General features: G+C 44.7%; 2 protein-coding genes across 4 annotated transcripts in view; both read left to right on the top strand.

Annotated features, from left to right (window-relative positions):
• The first annotated feature begins 251 nt into the window (after window positions 1–251).
• On the top strand, window positions 252–11,092 carry plekhm1 (pleckstrin homology domain containing, family M (with RUN domain) member 1). 3 transcript variants are annotated; one of them, XM_054753090.1, is made up of 12 exons: window positions 252–293; window positions 1,006–1,095; window positions 3,215–3,456; window positions 3,553–4,206; window positions 4,790–5,159; window positions 6,592–6,727; window positions 7,175–8,131; window positions 8,203–8,348; window positions 8,409–8,602; window positions 8,672–8,735; window positions 8,929–9,086; window positions 10,347–11,092. In XM_054753090.1, the coding sequence occupies exons 2-12, from the start codon at window positions 1,042–1,044 to the stop codon at window positions 10,453–10,455; spliced, it is 3,084 nt and encodes a 1,027-aa protein (XP_054609065.1). In that variant the 5' UTR covers window positions 252–293; window positions 1,006–1,041; the 3' UTR covers window positions 10,456–11,092. The 3 variants fall into 3 exon arrangements, with proteins under 3 accessions (XP_054609065.1, XP_054609063.1, XP_054609064.1); XM_054753088.1 differs by having other exon boundaries at window positions 258–435; XM_054753089.1 differs by having other exon boundaries at window positions 258–435; window positions 992–1,095.
• A 160-nt stretch (window positions 11,093–11,252) lies between these two features.
• The window catches only part of LOC129168152 (kelch domain-containing protein 1-like), a 17,286-nt gene continuing 6,357 nt past the window's right edge, over window positions 11,253–22,181 (top strand). The window contains exons 1-6 of the mRNA XM_054753091.1: window positions 11,253–13,168; window positions 16,171–16,241; window positions 16,347–16,464; window positions 20,325–20,437; window positions 20,516–20,606; window positions 20,707–20,805. Of these exons, the coding sequence (XP_054609066.1) occupies window positions 13,067–13,168; window positions 16,171–16,241; window positions 16,347–16,464; window positions 20,325–20,437; window positions 20,516–20,606; window positions 20,707–20,805 (594 nt within the window). The 5' untranslated portion in view covers window positions 11,253–13,066. The remainder of the gene's footprint in view (window positions 13,169–16,170; window positions 16,242–16,346; window positions 16,465–20,324; window positions 20,438–20,515; window positions 20,607–20,706; window positions 20,806–22,181) is intronic.

Raw genomic sequence — 22,181 nt, 5'->3', positions numbered from 1 at the left:
AGTGCTACATCAAGTAAACCACGCAGAACCGGAAGTCACTTTAAACGTCCCTAAGTATAAAAGTCTATATTAAGCGAACAAACTAGGACATGCGAATGATATCACTCTAACAAACACAAACATTCAATGACAATGGCAGAATAATATAATGACTAATCTCGGTTCAATGTCATGTCAGTACATTATGGCAAAGTTATTTTTACAGATTTATTTTGATAACACCAACCGGAAGTGTTTGTATTCACGTCAAAATTTCAACAACGCTACGGCGTTTTCCCACTCTCTCCTATCCGGTAAACAAATCTTGATTAGCAGCGGTCATTGTGTTACTTTCTTAAACGTTTACAGCGGGAGACATGTCGGAGTCGGTGTCTACTTTTTTATAGCGCACAGGCGGCTGTCTTTTGGACCTAAATGGGAAGTCAACTTGCCTCGGTGAGGAAGCGGCTAAGCAAGCTAGTTATGTCATGTAGCTGTTTAGCTAGGTATAGACGTCAACGTCTAAACAGAACTGAGAGATGTACAGTATTACGTAATATATATTTATTTCACCGACACTATGTCTATGTGCTAATCTTTCCTGCCATGCTTGATGTGCCGTAGTATGAATATGAAAATGATCGACTCGATCACAGGAAGTAGACAAACCTACCACCTAGTTTTGACAGGAAACTTACCACTGTATGTAAAATGACATTCGTTAAGAGTTGTTTTATCGTGATTGAGTCATGCTATGTTGTGATTTGGGAAGTTCTGAAGCGTCCTAAGATGCTTCCTGGGCTTTGATCAGGCCATCACATGACCCAGAGTGGTTACTCAGTTCCAAAAACAGTTTCCACACACAGACTCATGATGGAAAATGTATGTATAGCTCAGTGGCAAAATAATAGTTGCATGAAGAGCGGAAGGAGAGGACGGTTTCTTAAATCACATTCACTGCTTATGTTTTTCAGTGCTGTGGTGGACATTGAAGTTAAAGTTTAAGTCACAGTTTCTGTTTTGCAGCACGCCATGCGGGAATAGAAGCTCCAGGGAGGTGCCATGTTAGCCACACAAACTCCAGACGTGCCCCAGGAGGCTAAACATGTCAAACAGGTAACGTTTTTGTGCCATCTCATCTGTTGCTGCTAACACAGCCTTTTGACCACCATTGACATAGCTGAAATCGTAGGAAAGCGTTGTTCTTGGCTGCACAAAATGAAGCTGCAACGTGACACCTCCTGCCAGCTTGTGTCTTATTTTTAGTGTCATTGTGACAAGATTACCTGTTAATCTGCTTTTTGAAGAGGCAGGGATTGATGCAGAATTAAAGGCAAAACATGTTTGACATGCAATTTAGTGCAAGATACACTGGAACCTCTGGGACAACCTTCCATTTGAATCATCTAATACAAATTTTAAATAGAAATAATCTGTTCTAGTGTCAAACTGTCACCATTGTAAACCTCTTATATACTGTACATGCAATCTTTTGAGTCACATTTTAACTTGTCCGCCGCTAATATCTTACTAATACCTATATCTCCAGTATCTCACTATGTTGTAGCATTGAGGGAAGTCGCCGCTTGAGTAACCAGCATGCCCTGGGGGTACTTTTGTAAATAACAGTTAAAGTTTGTTGTTGGCGCTTAGTCGTTGTTACAGTGTTCCCTTGCTCTATCTCAGTTCACATTTCGCAGACTCCCTGTTTCGCAGACTCCCTTAATGCAATTTTAGTGCTTTTTTTTTCTACAGCATTTGTTACAGGCCAAGCCTGGTCCTTTAAGAAGAATTGCATTGTGGGAAGTTGTGTGTCTCTCCCTTCTCTCTCTTGTCTGTATGTACTTACCGCCCATTGTCAATCAGTCTCCTTTGTTCCGCCCTGCTGTGTCTCCTGAGTCATTGCTAGCTTGCAGTCTTTGCATGTTTTTGCAAGTTTCTCCCCTACAAGGGCCACACGTGGTTAGTGGTTAGATCAGGAAGACCTGGGTTTGATTCTCCCCTGGGCATTTCTGTGTGGAGTTTGCATGTTCTCCCCGTGTGTGCATGGGTTTTCTCCGGGTACTCCGGTTTCCTCCCACATCCAAAAACATGCAGCTTAGGTTAATTGGTGACTCTAAATTGTCCATATATGTCCACATATGAATGTGAGTGTGAAGGGTTGTTGGTCTATATGTGCCCTGCGATTGGCGACCAGTCCAGGGTGTACCCTGCCTGTCGCCCGAAGTCAGCTGGGATAGGCTCCAGCATGCCCCCACGACCCTAAAGAGGAGAAGCGGTATAGAAAATGGATGTATCGATCTCCCCTACAAAACCCACAATGTCGACGAAACGTTCCTTGCTCAAAAGGCAGAGGAGGATGCTAACCATCGCACAAAAGGTTGGACTTCTGGACATGCTGAAGGAATGTAGAAGTTACGCGGCTATAGGGCGCCATCGCGGAATAAATGAATCTTCAGTTCGTGGAGGAGGACTGCAACAATACGTTTTAACAAGGATACAAAAACGCTGCAGCACAGCGGACGGCGTCAGGACGAAAATGCACGGCCATAAGAGTGAAATACCCGTGAGTCACTTAATAATTTCTTGTGTCCAACCTTGTAGGTTAATCATTAAAATTCAAACAAAGGTTTGAGCTTTTTTGAGAGTGTTTTAACAAGAGAGAAATGTGAGGAAATGTTAATGCCTGTCAGAGAACAGTGTATAAAGTCTATGGTGAGGGGTTTTACAGGCCTTAAAACATATATAATAATTGTAAAAAAACATTAAGTTGGCTACTTCGCGGATTTCACTTATTGCGGGCTATTTTGGGAACCTATCCGCCGCGATAAAAGAGGGAACACTGTACCCAAGTATTAAAATAGTACTAAGTATTAGAAGAATGGTTGGATGTATGTCCCCTAACCCTAAACTTATTTTTGAGTGGCGACACTGTCATTTTCCAAACATTTTTGTGTGTGTGTGTGTGTGTGCAGTGCAGCACACCATTGCATGATTGTATGTCCATGTTGTCCTTTCCATGTCAGCTGACAGTGGGTGTCATGTGACCAGGGCCTCTGCATTTCATGAGGCCATTGACCCAACTCTTATCAAGTCTTCAGCAAATGTGTCGGCTGTGTTTGCCGCACATCTCCTCTTAAAGTTTTTTTTTTTTTTTTTTTTGGCAAAGGTTTAAACATAACAAACAAAAGAGGAAGTGGTCGTAATGTTCCTTTTCTGGCTCACCGTCCTGCAGATCAAGGAGAAGTTGGCGCAGTCGCTCAAAGCCCTGCAGATGTGCTATGTGACGTCAGATGCGGTGGTCACCAGCGAGGATGCCGACGCCAACCTTCTCTGCTGTGCCCTGGAGGCCATCTTCATCCACGGCATCAAGAGCAAATACATCCGCCAGGAGGCCGGGGGCCGCAGCAGGAAGGGGGATAGGGGACTGCTGCCTCAGCCTTTCTTCTGGAGCCTCCTGAAGACCGTCACCCATCGGTGAGTGCTACCATGAGAACATCTAAAGTAAGTAGCTCCTTGTCTCCATCAATTAAGGACGTGTCTTCAAATGCCCGTCCTACCTTTCATTCCCAGTAACGTGATCACAGAGCTGGAGAAGATCAGCTTTGTGGGCACAGACGTGGGTCGCTGTCGTGCTTGGTTACGTCTGGCCCTCAACGACGGCTTGCTGTGGTGCTACCTGGAATCGCTGTTTCGGGAGAGCTCCAAGCTGCGAGCGCACTATCAGCCTGGCGCCTTGCTGCTCAACGAGGAGGAGCGGGATGTGCTGCTCAGCTACCTGCAGGGTCTGTCCTCTCTCTCGTTCAGCCTTTCGTACAAGTCGGCTGTCCTCAACGAATGGACCACCACGCCTTTATCCCTTGCCGGACTCTGCCCCCTGGCCCAGGCAGACACTCTGGGCCCACCTGTCAATGGCACAGACCACGCCGCCTCCAAGCCTGCATGTAAAGACTCCTGGGATACAGTGTCACAGTCGTCAGGGTCGTCTGATGCACCAGTGGTGCTGGTTGGGAGGGGTTCTGGAGGGTTCCAGGGGGGTACCCGAAGGCTGAACTCGTCCAGTTTAAGCCTGGACACCACAGGCTCCTCCCAGCTCTCCTCCAGCTTGAGCTCCGACAGCCTCCTCCATGGGCAGGACCCCTGCAGCCCCGCAGGAGACCAGTGGTCATCATGTGATCTTGACCCAACCTGGAATGGAAGCAGCAGCACCAAGCAAACGTTGAAAGAGTAAGTAGTGACACGATTCAGTGTTTCCCAAAAAGACCCTGTATCTTTGTGACTTTGGGTTGTGGGGATGTTGGGGTGGGGTTTAGGCGCAAGATGACTTTGTTGTCTAATTTGCATTCCAAACCTCAATGTTTTGGTTCTGGTAAAACAGAGCTTTTTTGGTTTGTTTCATTAGAGATGTGCAACATGAATAGTGCAACGTTATTTCATGTTTTCGACTAACAGAACACTAAGTTACTAAGTTAGGAGTGTTTGTTTCATCTTGTGTAGCAGTAGACCTTAGAACACGCACGGTTGATCAAGTAAAAAGCATTCATGATGTGTCCTGTGCTCCATGCACTGCAAGTCTGTGCTGATTTTAAAGATGATGTACACATCATTGTACATCTAATATCTTACTACATGGTAGCTTTGAGGGGTGTTGCCATGGGAGTACGAAGCACTTTGTAATAAACAGTCAAAGTTACATCTTGTGCTGTTTATTTTTTGGTTCGTAACGTGAGGAACACTGTTGATGACCGCACTAAGGACAATTTTAATTTGCAATTCACCTGACAGTAAAATATGAATTTGGTCTCCTCAGTTCGCTTCCAAAGCTCCAGGAACACGGCAACTGCAGTCAGGACTCCATGTGCGAAGACTCCTTTGTCTCCAGCAACGGTCCTGACCAGTTCTCGGACAGCGACCAGCCACCGAGTTCCATTCTCTCTGACGCGGAGCCCCCTCCTTCGACCGCTGACCCACCGTCGCCTGGGCAGAACCGTGTCGATCGCCTGCCCTCTGAAGGCTCGACTGCCGACCCCCTCCCTCGAAGCAAGCCTGTGTATCATGAGCAGCCTGTGGTCCATGTGCCAGAGAAGGAGGTTGAAGACAGGTCAGAGTCTTCGGTGCGCTCCAGCTGCCGTCGCTCGCCGAGCGTCCTGAGCAGGAATTTGTCTACAGATTCTCTCACGGTAAGTCCTCCACACAGCAAGTGCTTTGATGTTCTTGTTTGACTTTTGGCGGAATTCCGTGGTTTGATGCAGGCTAGCTTGTAGAATGTTTGCTCAGCCAGTATTGGTGTCGCGTGACTCAATCTTTTACCTCTTCAATGCCTCTTAGGTTGACATGAGGCCTTGTTATTTCCTGCTTGTAAATGGACTGCCACAACCACAATCAGTGTTGTGTATGCAGTGTTTATTGTGTTTATTTCTGTTTGCCAGCTTGAGTTCTGTTTTGTGTGTAAGAAACACATTAAAACATGTAAAAACATCAGCAGGTTCTGAAACATTTGCACCTAGCACTTTAGCACTCAAGCACTTGTCTCCCCAAACTCATAGTTCTGTCAAGTCTAAATGGTTTTATGCCTGTTTTTTTTTTCATTCATCTCTTCTTTTATCCGTCCATCCATCTATCCACCTTCTTCCGCTTATCTGAGGTTGGGTCGCGGGGGCAGCAGCCTAAGCAAGGAAGCCCAGGCTTACCTCACCAGGGAGGCGTCCAGGAGGCATCCTGACCAGATGCGAGAGCAACCTCTGGCTCCTCTCAATGCGGAGCAGCAGTGGTTCTACTGAGTCTCTCCCGTTTGACAGTGCTCCTCACCTTATCTCTAAGGGAGAGCCCAGCCACCCTACGGAGAAAACTTATTTCCGCCGCTTGCACCTGCGATCTTGTCCTTTCAGTCACTACTCAAAGCTCATGACGATAGGTGAGGGTAGAAACGTAGATTGACCGGCAACTTCAGAGCTTTGCCTTTTGGCTCAGCTCCCTCGTCACCACAACGGACCGACACAGAGTCTGCACCGCTGCAGATGCTGTACCAATCCACCTGTCGATCTCGCGTTTCATCCTTCCCTCACTTGTGAACAAGACCTCAAGGTACTTAAACTCCTCCACTTGAGGCAGGATCTCATCTCCGACCCGGAGATGGCTCCCTTTTCTGAGTGAGAACTATGGACTCTGACTTGGAGGTGCTGATTCTCATCACGGCCGCTTCACACTCGGCTGAGACACGATGCAGTGAGAGTTGAAGATCACGGCCCGATGAAGCCAGCAGGATCACATCATCTGCAAAAGCAGAGACACTATCCTGCAGCCACCAAACCGGATCCCCTCAACATCTTGTCCATAAAAGTAATGAACAGAATGGGTAAGAAGGGGCAGCCTTGGTTGAGTCCAACCCTCACTGGAAACGAGTCTGACTTATTGCCAGCAATGTGGACCAAGACACCTGTCATACAGGGAGCGAACCGTCTGAATTAGGTGGTCCGATACCCCATAATCCCAGAGTAGTCCCCACAGGATTCCTCAGGGAACACAGCCTCCTCTTTTATGTCAAATGTTATTGTTATTGACATATGACTGAGCATGTGTACGACGTAACATGTCTGTATTTTCGCACTAAAGCGTTCCCGCTCCTGGATTTCTGAGGACGATATCTACAAGCCCCATGTGGACGAGGAGTCAGACCAGGAGGAAGCGCCTCCCGCTGCCCCCTCAGATTCTCAGTCGCCACCGTGTGTTGTGCATCGTCGGCAAATAGGTAAGATGACCACGCCCTTTCTCCCTTCAGGTGACAGCCGGGTGTTTTCCCTGCACACTCGTCAATGCAGTTAGGTTTTATGTCTTTCCAGACATCACCTGAGTGAGTCATACAAACATCTTGCCGGGTGTTTTCACTGCACACTCATCAATGTAGTTAGGTTTGGAGTGAGGTTAGGAGTGAGTCAGACGGACATCTTCAAATAGAAATGGAAATGTCGTCATCTACCGTGACTAAGATTAGATAACAACCAGCTGCTATTTGAGTGTTCCTGCATTGGGTTGGCTTGGTTACTTCCACCCTCTGCTGGTCACTGCCAACTAGTGAAATCTGTACGTTTGCGTGTTTGTGTTTGTTCATGACTCTGTCAAATTCATCACAATTCCAAGTGATGGAAAAACAATTTTTTTAATGCCCAGCCGTTCTTATCGCCGTCTGCTCCACCAGGCCTGTCCAACCCGTTCCGAGGTCTGCTGAAGCTGGGTCACCTGGAGCGCCGCGGCGCCATGGGAATGTGGCGCGACCACTTCTGCGAGCTGTCGCCCTTCGAGTTCCGCCTTTACCTCAATGCCGAGGAGCGCATGTGTTGCGACAACTGCTCCCTGCTGCGCTGCGAGGACGCCCGCCTCACCTCGCCCGACGGCCGCTTTGAGTTGGTCTTTCCCAGCAAGCGGTTGCACCTGAGGGCGACAAACCGGGATGAAGCCGAGGATTGGGTGGACCGGATCGTGGAGGCTGTCAACAAGTGCCGGCCCGTGTCCCGTGTTGACGAGCAGTGGGAGGTGTTAGAGGCCCCGAGTGAGAACGGCGTGGATGACGAGGCTTTCTCATCCACCGCCCCCTGCATCCCAGAGCGTAGCTCCTCCTCTGATTTCACAGCTCCAACACTACATGAAACAAACTGGACTCGCACAACAGATTTGGAAACAGACGCCATCAAAGAGGCTGTTCTTTACTGTTCCGTAGACCCCGATGCTCGGACTTGGAACCCTCTCGTCTTGTCGCTCTCTTTGGAGTCCTTGAAAGGTTTTCGTGTCCAAGAAGGAAGAAAATTGCTTCAACTAAGTGTTCCCATTGAGGAAGTGAGGGACGTGGTTCCTGACGTCTCGCTGGGAGGACCAAACTTTTTTAAACTTCTGACGCTCAGAGAGACACTGCGACTCAGGGCGGAAAACACAGAGGAGGCACGCTCCTGGAGGATTCTGATTCGCGGTGCTCTAGATTCTTACCTGGAGAGCGGTGAAGAGGCGGAGCTTGCGGTGGCGGCTGCAGTAGGCCACAGCGGTGCTGGAAACATCCACAGACTGGTTCAGCACAGACTCAAAGAAGACGGAGCGCTGCTGGCCCATCTGTGCACCGTGCCCCCGCAGAAGGGACTGGACACGCAGAACTTCAAATGTGCAGGTGAGATTTTGGAAGTTTGCCTCCACAAGAAACTCCCGGTATCAAAGCGTCGCTGTGTGCCCGCCATGCAGGCTGCCCTCAGCAGATTGGCCCCTCACTGGGACGAGGCCGCCTGTGCGAGTTCTCTGGCCGGTACTACTGTGACTCCTGCCACCGTGGCGACATAAGCATCATCCCCTCGCGCATGGTGCACAACTGGGACCTCAATAAACGCGAGGTGGGTGCGAGACAGCGTGTCACAACTTGCGTTCGTTGCTGTGACCATGTGTGTGTCCAGGTATCGAAGAAGGCACTGTGGCTGCTGGCTCAAGTGGAGCAGGAGCCGCTGCTCAACCTGGATCAGCTCAATCCCGACTTGACCACGCACACGGAGTCCATGGCACGGATACATAGCCTACGGCAGAGGCTGCAACTGCTGGGCGACTACCTGCTCACCTGCCGCAGTGGAGCCTGCAAGACACTCCAAACCAGGTGTGTGAGTGCTTTGTGTTTCCATCCATTGGCTGCAACATGCTGACTATGCCACTCACCTCCTGCTAGGATGGAGCAGCGAACCTACCTGTTGGAGTCCAGCGTCCTGTACAGCGTGCTGGACCTGCGCCAGGTATCCAGGATGCCATCTTGACAGTTGGCTTGTCATAACAATCCATTTTTATTACATTTTGTTTTTGTTGTTGTTTTTTTTTTTTTTTTACATAGCATAGCTTAGTGCACTTGCCAGATTTAGCATCGGTGAAGGAAAGCTTTGAACACAACCAAGACTCTGTCTTAAAGCTCCATCACGTTGTCTTCTCCAGATAGCCGAGAAGCAGTACGCCGCCTACCTGATGTCACTATGTCAGTTCGCCTGTAGCCACGTATTCCGCTGCGAGCTGTGCACACAGCGAGGCTTCATCTGCCAGATGTGCCATGCTAGCGACATCATCTTCCCCTTCCAGTTTGACAGCACTGCCAGGTAACCTACACCTTTTTTGACGGACCTGCCAACATAAACAGTAATCCCTCGTTTATCGCGGTTTATTGGTTGTAGACACGACAGGATTTCTGTGAAGTAGGATTCCCTAATTATAAATGGGATATTTTTGTAGTTAGAGCATAGAAAACCTGTTCATGACCATCTAAATTAATCTTTTAACACTATTAGAGCCCTGTAGATATGAAATAACACCCCTATAGTCACCTTTACACTCCTATTACCCAATATAGTAGACATAATAAGAGAAAAGACATAAATAAGACTTGTGCTCGTGTGTGTTGCATTAAATGTTTTCCAGTGCCAGGGTAGCTGAGTAAGTGGGCGGACAGGAATTGACGTTGGGTCCAGAGTTGAGTTTTAGCTTGGCATGGGTTACGACCGCAACAGTAGCCCGTGTTTGGGATTATTGTGCTTGTTGTGAGATTATTCAAAGATGCAATAAAAGCCTGTTGTCCTGCTGATCAAGTCTGGTGCTTGTGTGTCTATCCTAGTGCTCCTCAAATAGTGGGCCGGGCACCCCTGGGGGGAGGCGAGAGGCAGGGAGGGCTCTCAATATGAGTGCAGACCTGCCAACATGTATGAATTTGGCGTAGTCAGCATGCAATTGGACTCTTGAATATGCTTGTATGCTTCACAGCTCTCCATTTTGTTACATTTTGCTGGTTTCAGTTTTGAGTTCAGTCTGTACAGGACAGTTGAATAGATATTATCAGTTTCTCAATGGTATTTCAAATCGGGAGGGCACAAAAACATTTCTGTCCCCCAGTGGGGTCATGACAGAAAATAATTGAGAACCACTGGTCTAACCCAACATTACAGTAACATTACTGACACCTTGTGACCAGCGTAGAATACTACATATCATCACATCTTTGAATGCGTCTTCTGAATGCGTTATATTTGGATTTTACTTCGTTTAGCCATTTTTTTTACTTGAAAATGCTTAATTCAGGCTAAAAATGTGTAAAATCTGCTTAAATATGCATTTTTAAAAATGAATCATAGGCCATATTGAACCTGTAAACCTGTATTAATTAGTATATTTTTGAAAAAACGCGATGGAGCGAGGTTGTGAAATTTGAAGCGCAAAGTGGCGAGGGATTACTGTATGGAATTTGCAAAGACTATAATAAATGAACTGTATCGATTGATATCAGTATCGGTAATGAAGTGCTGCACAGTATTGGTATATCTGCTATCGGTCATCTCTAACTATATGACCCCTGTGTATGTCCTCAGGTGCAAGGCATGCAAGGCAGTGTTCCATCGGGCCTGCATGGCGCCAGGCCGCTGCTGCCCTCGGTGTCTGCGAATGAAGAAATACCTGGACCGAGATTTGCAGGACTGAGGGTGGCCAGCAAGGGGCGCCCTCGTTCCTCCTTTGGACTGAGCAGCCAAACTCAAGCAACCTCAAGTGCAATTATTATTATCATTATTATTGTTATCACTGGTGAAGTGAGGGGGATGCATCACAGGTAAACTGATCCTAATTTATTGACGTGACTTTTCATCATGAAGTAATATATCTATTTTTTGTATGCAGAGTTCTGTTCCATGAGTCTTATGTTAGATATATAAACAAGAGATATTAAGGGCTTTCTATGCAAAAAAAAAAAAAAAAAAAATTAGCACTTGATTTTAGTAAATAATCCAACGTGCCTTAGAGTTTTTTTTTTTTTATGGCCACGTAGCGGCTGCATTTTTTTCTCCAATGAGACTCGTGTTCAAGAGCCACCTCTTGCTATGTTTTCACACTTTTTTTTTTTTAAAGTTGGTGCTGGAAATGAAGACGACAAGTGACTTTGCATACACGGCTGCAACTGTTAGCTGGTAATATTTGGGTCTGTGTGTGACAGAGCTCCACTCGCTCTCTAACAAAGCACACTTTGACACGTGAATCTTTTGATACAATGAGTTGCTAGTACACCACTCAACTCTTTGTATGTTTATGATTTATTCACGGCCAAATAAATGTCCAATTGATATCATTTTGGTCATTTTGTTAAGATGACCAAACTATACTATTACTTAGTTACTATATCCTGCTGTTTTGGTTGTTTATCCGTGTGCGTCCAAACTGATTTTTTGAACAGCAATCCAGAACAAAACCTACTTGCAAGACGTCTTCCAGGTGAAAGGTGAGAAAGCAATGATGTCATGGCGTCATCAAAAGATCAGAGCGCTTCTTCAGCATACGGTCAGAGCTCAGTGCCTTTTCTGCTCACAGGTAGTAGGGGATGTCATTGTATAGTAAATGCATTATATGCTGTTTTTTAAAATTAATAACTACTGCTGGATGCCTTTCTTCTGCATCCTTTCGCATCCACAAAGGAAGTGAAATAAACATTTTTATGCACGTGGCCCGGCTTTTCCCAGGTAGTGTGAAAGGGGCTAGTTCATTGGACACGGACGCCTTTCGGCAAATCAATTCTTCTGTTAGCTGCCAATTTTGTGGGGGATCTCCGTGTGAAAGGGACTGAGGTGAGCCTGCCACTCCTCAAAAGACACGATTGCTCTGCGGAATTGGCTGAAGCACGAGATGAAGTCTACCCTGAAATTTTACCGCTTTGGACAGGGGTGTCCGAACCTTTCTCCGCATACAGAACAATGCATGTGTTTGTTCATCGAACACATGAAAATCAACCCCAAGTCATTCAAGACATGCTAAACAGTAAGTAGCATTAATTTAAAAAAAAAAAACCCTACACGTCAGCTTTGTGCTATGTTAGCATGATAGTTTCAAAACTGCAACTGTTTGCTCATCAAATCACATACACATAAAAAAACGAGCTGAGGGCCTTTGGAAGCTCCTGTATTAGGAGGTCGTATAGGTGTAAAGTTTCACGCCGCTCATGCAGTCTGACATTTTATCCCAGTTTGCTGGTGTTCTGTGTGAAACTCACAGGACAATAATGCAATATCTGTGTGAAAGGCTATAGGTCAGTCTGCCACCCCTCAGACTAACGATCCGTATATAAGTACCGATGCAAAGGGTAGAGTCGGTATTGGATCGATACTAGCGTGGTGAGGTCGATATTTTCAATTAATTTCACCGTGTTTTTTCCTCTGTTGTTCATTTAACCTTTATTTAACCAGATAAAAACCCATTGAGATCAGGATCTCTTTTACAAGGGTGACCTGGCCAAGAGGTCAGCAGCACACGTCACAAGTGATAAAATATACAGATCTAAAAGATTACAAAGTATGTATGTTCATATATATTGTATGTAAAGTGCAGGTGATTAGTGATACAATACATAAAAACGCTATTTAAAACAAAGGCACTGTTCTGTGGTCTGACGCTCTGTTCATATTGTCACGTTGTTGCATGTTGCGGACACGAGAGGGATTGGGGGCAAAGAAAAATACCTGAAGATAGTAAATAGCCTACTATTTTGTTGATATTGTGATTTATTTACATATTGTTAAATTGTTCACGAATATGTTTGTTTATACAGTATATATATGTTTTGCTTGCCTAACATTGCTGTTGACTGTGATTCATTCTGATTATAATCACGATCAACAAACTAAAGGCAAAGTGGCCAAATTATTCAACGAGCTTGACAAATTTCAAGTTGAAAAGCATTGTTATCGGTAATACCGGCGATGTAGTTACTTAGTATCGGATCGTTACCATTTGCAGCATCGCCCACCTCTGCTACGTAGGCGGCAGCACGTGACCGGCCCCGACCGTGACGTAATTAATTAATTGCTCGCACCTGCGCTGCGTGGCAGGTGATGTTTACAAAGCTAGGCGCGCGCACGTGAAAAGCCGCGCTCATGCCACGCGCACGGCCGGGGAGGAGTGAGTGACAGCCAGGGCAGCGCCTTCAAAACAAAAAGACACTCCTCTCCGACTTCCTGTCTTTCTTTCTTTTTTTTTTTTTTTTTTTTTTTTTTACACACTTTTAACGGCTGGAAGGAAAGACAAGCGCAGCAGCTCTCCCGGCTCCAGGATGACTGCGGCCGCCCGAGAAGCGTCGACGAGCCGGCTGGAGAGGAGCAGCCATACGGCCTTCATCCACAACAACACCCTGCACGTATGGGGAGGCTACCAGGTGCGTCTGTCTTGTTTTTAGTGTCTTCTCAGAGAGGTCAGGTGAGGTTACCTGGCGCACACTTGCAGATAATGTTTTGCGTGGCTGTGTACATACTATCAACCCTGCATCTTCTTTGCCTTTGCTGTCTTACAAGAAAGAGTAAAGTGAGTGAAGAGAAAGCTGCCATACAGGACATTCTGGACTTTCTGTAAAAGTTTTAGTTAGGTGATGTGGAACTGCGACCCATGTGCAACACACAAACAACCTGCAAATTTCAAAAGCAGTAAAACCTATTTTATATGTTAATATAGTATGGCCCTCCAAGGACAATAAGGAAAACCTGTCCAACATGTGGTCCAGGGGCCATGTTCGACTCTGGGCTTTTTTTTCCTTTTTTTGGGGGGCTCTAAAATAAAACCATATATCCTTGTTAATCGGTTCCAGACCCAACTGTGATAAGTGAATTTCCGCCAAGTAGGATTCCTTATTTATAAATGGAATATTTTTATTGCTACAGCATAGTACCCGTTTATGACCTTTTTAAATGTGACTTAACATTATTAGAGATCTCTAGACATGAAATAACACCCCTATAGTCATCTTTACACACCTATTACCCAATATAGTAGGCATAATAAGAGAAAATATGACATAGAGACCTGATCAAAATCTTAAGACCAGTTGAAAAATTGCTAGAATTTGCATTTTGCACATTTCATTTGGATCTTAATGAGGTTTTAAGTAGAGCTACAATATGCAAAAAGTAGGGGGAGTGAGACAAAAAACATTTTGGAACTTTTTTTTTTTTTTTTTTTTTAAACAAAAAAACAAAAACAAAACTGAAATAGGTTGTTTATCAACTGATCAAAAGTTTAAGACCACAGGCTATAAAAGCCAAAATCTGCTCAAAGTTGTCATTTTCTGCAAGGCCTCTCGCAGCGTGCCTTTGCTGCCGAAGTTGGGTGCAGTAAGACAGTCATTCTGCATTTTTTGAAAGATCCTGAGATTATGGAACAAAAAAGTCACACCTGCGCTGAGCCAGAGGATCCGATTGGCTGTCCATCAAGACACAGGGCGGTCTTCGACCCAAATTAAGGCCCTTACTGGTGCCGACTGCAGCGCAATAACCAGACGGCATCTGTGGGGAAAGGGTTTCACAAAAAAGGAATTCAAAGACCTCGTCTCCTTCAATGCCACAAAACTGCCTGTTTAGACTTTGCCAGGGAGCATCAAACATGGGACATTGGAAGGTGGAAAAATGTTGTATTCTCTGAAAGATGGCTTCCAACGTTACTGGCATGACAAGGAGATCCCACCTGAGATGTTTTCTACCCGGCACAGTGGAGGGGGGTCCATCATGGTCTGGGGTGCTTTTTCATTCAGTGGAACACCGGAGCTCCAGGTGGTGCGAGGTCATCAAACTGATGCAGATGTTGCAGCGGGCATCCCTCATGACTGAGGGCCCTCGTCTGGTTTTTCAACAGGACAACGCTGCAGTTCACAATGCTAGCTTGACCAAGGACTTCTTCAGGGAGAATAACATCACTCTTTTGGACCATCCTGCATGTTCCCCTCATTTAAATCCCATACAGAACATTTGGGGATGGATGGCAAGGGAAGTTTATAAAAATGGCCATCAGTTCCAGACAGTTGATGCCCTTGGTGAAGCCATCTTCTCCACTTGGAGCAATGTTCCCACTAGCCTCCTGGCCGCATGGAAACGCATGCCCAAACCCATTGTGGAAGTGATGAACAAGAACGGTGGAACTGCTCATTACTGAGTCCTACTGAGAACATTTTTGGTTCTGGTTTGGATAGTTTTTTTTATTTTTTTGAGCGATGGTCTTAAACTTTTGATCAGCTGATAAACAGCCTATTTCAGTTTGTTTTAAATAAATTACTTTTTCAAAATGCTTTTTGTCTCACTCCCCCTTCTTGTTTTTGCGTATTTTAGCTCTACTTAAAACCTCATTTAAGATACAAATGTGCAAAATGAAAATTCCAGCAATTTTTCAACTGGTCTTAAGATTTTGATCAGGAGTGTGTAAGACTTCTGCTCGTATGTGGTGCTGTAAATGTGTTCCGGTGCTAGGGGAGCTGAGTGAGGGTGTGGACAAGAAGTGATGGTGGGGGGGTTCAGAGTTGAGTTTTATCTTGGCGTACCTCGTGTTGGGGATTGTCTGAGATCATTCAATCCTGTAATAAAAGCATGTTTTTCTGGCGATCAAGTCTGGTGCTTGTGTCTCACAGAAAATTACAGTAACAGTAACACCTAGTGACCTGTGTAGAATACTACATATCATTCAAACGTCTTTTGAAGGAGTCTTCTGAATGCCTTTTAAAAAAAAAATAAATAAATAAATAAATAAAATTTGCTTAACTATGCATATTTTTGGACTAATAGGCTGTATTCAACCACGAAATGGCATGATTTATTAATATATTTAGAAAAAAACGTGATAGACTGAAGTTGCGAAATTCAAAACGTGAAGTGGCGAGGGATTACTTTATACTAATGTGCTTTGTCAGCTAAAACGCAAAGCTAAGATGTGGATGTTTTGTTCAGATAGCTTAGCACCTTAGCTCTGTGATCTGTGACAAAGCAAATTGTCAAATATCTTTTGTTAATACAACAATCAACTTAATTTTGTGAGCTGTGGGCCCAAAATGGCACTTTGGCCAGCCCAGGTTTGCTTGACACACTCTTTGGCCACTAAGGAGATTCTGCCTTTGACGTGTGATTTGACAGCCAGAGCTGGTGGTGGTGGTGTGCTTGGTCGGAACAACACTGCATCAATCACATGCTGAGACACAACCCTTCACACCTGCGGGCAAATTGGAGGCCTCACTTGTGTGGAATGTAACCAAAATATTACACAAAAACACATACTGTGAAGTGAGGAGATTTTTTTTTTTTTTTTTTTTCTGTCATTTCTCTATTGAATTTCTTTAGATGGTGTACCTAATGTTTCATCCCGTCTTGCATGCATTCAAAACAAGTGTTACGTGCATGTTGGCAGGTCATCGCCGGTGAGGACGTCGTCCTGCCCAGTGATGAGATCTGGATCTGTGACTTAGACAGCGGCATGTGGTGAGGAGGGAACTGTCATCTTTTTATAATAGGCCATTCAAAACCTAAACAGGTTTGCGGTGAAGTTCCTTTTTAAGTGCCTATGAAAACCATTTTTGGCAACAGGGAGCGGCGGGAGATGAGCGGCGAGGTGCCCCGTGACCTGATGGGCTTCTGCGGCTCATACGTGAACGGCTCGCTGTACGTCTTTGCAGGATGCGACCAACAAGGCTACAGCAACAAAGTGAGTAGGCAACCAGCAAATGTGGAGGACAACTGTGCACTTTGTCCACTTTATTAAATTGTTACACTTCTTAATCAATTTCTAAATGAATCATGATTAATCACCATTTGCAACTAATAGTGAAATATGTTAATTTTCACTGTTTTAACAAAGATGAGTGACAGGACACTATTTCGTGTGCATATACAGTATATCCCTCAGCTTCAAATGAAATGAAAATTGAAAACCTACGACACACCGTAATGTAATTTCTCTTTTGCAACGTCCCTCTGATTCCTCTGAGCTCGGCAATAGGCTGGAGTTACAGATACTTACAACATTGTCATTTTCAAACTAAAAGTAAACGATACTACACTTTTAATCTGGGCTGTCTTAGCTATAGCTGCAACAATTAATTGTCCAGTTCATCAACAAATATATTTTGGTGTTTTCTGAAATTTTTTTAATTAAAAAATGTAAATACCTTGATTTCAGCCTCTCAAATATGAATGTGTACATTTTTTCTTTAGTCATCCATTAAAGCAGACCTATTATCATTTTGTGTTTTAGGCAAACCCAATTTTTCGACTAATGGGCAGAAGTTTTAGATCGAAATTAATCGTGAGTTACAGCCCTAATCTTAGCCACTGCTCTCATTTGTGTGAAAAATAGGTTTGCGGAATGAATTGTAGCAGTTGTTACTCACGGGCATCCAGAAGTCTCCTAAAATCTGCTTTAGGTGTACCCCCGTGTACCGGCGGATAGCATCCTTTTTTTTCAAAATACATTTATACCGCACATCCAAGCCAAGTGCTTCTTGTAAAGGTGTTCGTTCGAAGCAGTCATCAGCGAAATGATCACCGCAAAGAACTTTAAGTGGGCGTCCATCTGTTTCCCGTTCTTTGCACTTTCTTCGTCCATTTTTGTCTTTAAATTTTCCTCTTTTTTTTTTTTTGGTAAAGACAACAAAACTTGCCGTGTCACTCGGAAACTGAACATCCAGCAGCAGCACGACATTTTGGCATGACTACAATTTGGATCAAAAATATAATGGACCAAGTCAATGATCTACCTCGAAGTGTTTTACTCGGCTTTAGCAGACAGGTGTCACCCCGATGTCTGTCTCTTCCGGAATGAGGCTGGACACTTTTAAAATGGAACAATGTAGAACATAATTACAAACAATACAGTATATACTGTAGCATATTTTAGCAAAGTTGATGAACCATGTCAGGGACTCTTGAATACCACATTAATGGGGAAAGTTTAACAATCAGGATACAGCAGTATCCGATGTACAGTACAAAAATATATACAACCAACGATAAAGCCTCATTTTCGGGGGAATCCCCCACTCACAGTGACAGGTTTTCACCGCTGCGCCGTGCGGCCATTGGAACACAAATATATCAACGAAATCTTCCAGATGAAACCCTCATAATGCACAATCATCAAATGTACTTGTTTGTTCATTCAATGCACACTTGTAATTGTCTTAGGCACTAATTTTTCATTTCTATTCACGTATCCCCGATGACAATTTGTGTACCCCACTTTAGGAATCTAGGACATAAAACAATTTCCATTTAAAGGAAAAGTGCACATTTTGCCCATCTTATGTGAGACGTGAACATGAGTCTTTCTTTTTTGCGTTCTAAAGATATAAAAACAGACGGCTCATTACTGCCCGTAATGGGACACACCTATGCCGGCTAAAAGGCCGCTATTAAACCATCCTCCAAAAACCTCCAACACTGCTTTTATGTCCATGCTGTGACTTTTGTAGTAACAGGCACATTCATGGCATGTTCTTCCTGGGCGCATTTCACATAGCAACATATCGACCAACGCATACACCTTTTTCCAAACTCAAAAATAAACACCGCAGCAGTGGCCGCTCCAATATGTAGCGTTGTCTTTTTGGTAGTGGTCTGAGACTTGTGAGCGCAGCGCTGATGTGCTGCGGGTGAGTGTGTGGCTATGTGTCAGTAAGCCAGTAACTAGTTAAATCATTGTTAGAACAATGTTAATAACGGTGTTGCCTAATATGCCTGTTACTTTATCTGTAAATGTAGCATTGTTGGCACTTTTTGGAGTCTGAGGCTTTATAGGCAGAATAAGTGTTTCCCATTACGTGCATTCTTGGCGTCTTTTAAGCTGTTTTTATATCTTGTAGAACAGGGGTTGGGAACCTTTTTGGTTAAGAGAGCCATGAAAGCCACATTTTAAAATGTTTCTCCATGAGAGCCATATAATATTTCGAACACTGAATACAAATGTGTCCATTTTTAAGCAAGAATTTTAGAATATGTTTCTGAATTTATTTTTTATTAACATTGTTATACTGAATAATAATATCCAATAATAAATCAAATACTTCTTACCATAGCCGCACGGTGGCCGAGGTTCCAATCTGCTTGGGCATCTGTGTGTGTTCTCCCCGTGCGTGGGGAGAACCCCGCACCACGCATTCCAGAAACATGCATGTTAGGTTAATTGGCGACTCTAAATTGTCCATAGTATGAATGTGAGTGTGAATGCTTGTCTATATGTGCCCTGTGCCCTGCCATGATTACACAGGGTGTAATCATGAAGGACAGCTGGCATTGGCTCTGACCACCCGCAATGTGGTAGAAAGGGAATGCATTAAAATGCATAAGAAGCCATCAAAAGATCCACATCTGGCTCCCGAGCCATAGGTTCCCTACCCCCGTTTTAGAATGTACAGAAAAGAGACATGTTCATGTCTCTCAAAAATTGTGGACGATGGAAAAATTCTAAAAAAAGTGCCCTTTTCCTTTTAACCCATTGACTGCCAGCCATGTTCAGAGAGCTCCATACTGCCAGAGTTTTTGGGCATTTTTGCTGAACTTTCAAGACCCACAGAATATTGAGTTTTAGGACTACATAAACATTGAGACTATCTAATGAAACTTTTAACTCTCCATCAGGAAAAAGTTTTTTTTCTAGCCTTTTTGGGTCTTTAGATATTGCTGGTAGAACATAAGGTAGTTTCAGCAAAAACACCTGATTTTGACCAAAAAACAGAAAAAGAGCTTTCTCTGCAGAGAAGCAAATTCAAGCAGAGTGAGGGTGGGGTCTGCTGGATGAGGGGATGAATCCCTGCTGCTGACCCATCCAGACGGCAGCCACTCGTCAGAAGAATCAGGATCTGGTTCTGAACTGCTTCCGGTGTCAGGCTCCGGTGTCGGGCCACAGGGCTCAGCAACGCTAACCACCAGCTTGTTTCGGCTGCCATTGTCAACTGCATTTGTGTCTACGTCACCTACATCACCCCTGTCACCTATCTTTGTGATCGTGTCACTACTAAACGCAGATCCACTGCCAGACAATCTCTGACGGTTTTAGCTGCCTGTATTTTTTGTGATTTCTGCATGTTTCGCCATTTTCCACTGTCAACCCACAATCAGTCTTCGACAATCTGTCGCTGCCGGCTGGAGGAAGAGAACTGTTGCCCCCTCCTGGGACAGAAATGCATTGCCTACAAGTCAGAAATTCACACAAGATGAATCAGACTTTGATCTGTAGCTCCCGCAAAAAAGGCAAAAGACATGACTAGACGTATTTGGCAGTCAACGTTACTTTTAGAAAAGACGTCAATAGACGTCTTTGGCATTGAAAGAGTTAAGGAGCGACACTAGCATAGCTTTGTAGTGCTAACCCTACACTCTCATTTTCACAGCAACATCATTCCTAGGTTAGCCTATTTTTAACTGAAGAAAGTGATCAGACTTATAGCTCCCACATCTGTACCTAACTGATGGCGCTTTGTTTTAAGATGTGTAGCGAAGCCCCCAAGGGAGCGTTTTGGCGCCTGGTTTTTAATAATAGCTGACGGTTTGTTTGTTTTTTGCGTGTAGATGTTCAGCGTGGACCTCATGCAGCAGTGCTATCTGTGGAAGAAGGTGCCTGCTTCCAAAGGAACGCCGCCCTCGCCCAGGACCAAGCACAGCTGCTGGGTGCATGGAGATCGGTCAGAAACATGACCTCCATATGGAGCCACGTGGTCTTTGCAACAATGTTATTGTTTTAAGAAAGTTTTTGGCTGCAGGTTGATCTACTTTGGGGGCTACGGATGCAAGACCATCTTGGAGGTGAGGAACGCGACGTTGTCAACCTTCGTCATTGAAGAGATGTCCTGGGTACGTCCTAATCAGTGGCGAGTCCCTTATTTAAAGCTTTAGCTTTTGGATCACGAAAATGCTAACTTTACACCTTTTTTTTTTTTTTTTCACTCCGTAGACGACCATCGGTGACACGTTATTTCGGTGCTGGGGCTGGAACAACGAGGTCAACGTGTTCGACACACACACGACGACGTGGAGCGTCCCCGAGACTCAGGTTAGCACAACCTTTTGGTTCCATTTTCATAACATTAGCAGGCGCACTATTGCCCCCTTTTCACCTCAGGAACCTCTTCAGGAACTTTGTTATTTACCCGGGTAATTTGAGGGACCTCTAGGAGTTTCCACCTAAATCTGCCTGGGTAAAAAGTGGCAAATTCACGATTTACTATTATAGCAAGTAAACTCTCAAGACACCTGCAGGGAAGCTGGGACCTGATGTTGCTCTCAATTTTTTATTTTTTGCAAAGGGCACAAAAAAGCATCAGCTTCAATCCTGAACTGTAGGTGGCAGTAATGCACATCAAAGAAAAAGTGCACTTTTTTGGGGAATTTTGCTCATCCACAATCTTTAAATGAGACCTGAACACAGGTCTTTCTCTTTTGTGTTCTGAAGATAGGAAAACGGATGAAAAGAGGCAGCTAATTAATGCACGTAATGGCACATAGCTATGCCCGCTATTAAAACACCCCCAAGATGTTCATGGTTTTCTAGCCATGCTGTAACCATGTATTAACAGTTACATTCATGATAGCATGTAATACTTAGTGTTTTGTCGTATTTTGGTCCTTTCAACGATGACCGGAACTTCCTTCCTGGGCACATTGACGTCACATAGCAACATAGAAACCAACGTCTACACCTCGCGTTAACGTTTCTAAACTCAACAATAAAAACACAGCAGGATCTCTAATATTTACCGTTACCCTCGAAGGGTTGAGAGCGCGTTGTATAATATGTGCGGTTTATACACGGTGCTTTACGGTACATATCTTTATATCTTTAGAACACACAGAAAAGAGATGTTCATGTTTCACATAAGGATCCATCTTCTATGCCGCTTATCCTAATTAGGGTCGTGGGGGCATGCTGGAGCCTATCCCAGCTGACTTTGGTCGAGAGGCGGGGTACACCCTGGACTGGTCACCAGCCAATGGCAGGGCACATATAGACAAACGTATGACAATTTTTCGATGAAGCTAACACGCATGTTTTTGGAATGTGGGAGGAAACCGGAGCACCCGGAGAAAACCCACGGGGAGAACATGCGAACTCCACACAGAGATGCCCAAGCGGAGATTCAAACCCAGATCTTCCCGCTCTCATGACTCTGTGGCCAACATAACCGTGCGGCCCTTCACATAAGGGTGATGGGCAAAATTCCAAGAAAGTGCAGTTTTCCCTTTTTTTTTTTTTTTTTAAAAGGGGGTTGTCTACAGCCACACAAGCTTCTGGTGGTAAAAGGTTGGTTAAACCACACTTGCACCTTTTTTTAAAAGTCGCTCTGGACATCAAGTTGACAGCTTGGTCTTTTCACTCGATGCCCAACGCCGACTTTCATTCGGTGGACCGTGGTTCGAACCCCGGGCGGA

The sequence above is a fragment of the Dunckerocampus dactyliophorus genome, chromosome 15 (genome assembly GCF_027744805.1).
Source record: "Dunckerocampus dactyliophorus isolate RoL2022-P2 chromosome 15, RoL_Ddac_1.1, whole genome shotgun sequence".
NCBI classification, from domain to species: domain Eukaryota; kingdom Metazoa; phylum Chordata; class Actinopteri; order Syngnathiformes; family Syngnathidae; genus Dunckerocampus; species Dunckerocampus dactyliophorus.
The sequence above is the reverse complement of the archived record's forward strand: the minus strand, read 5'-3'. Positions and strand labels throughout refer to the sequence as shown.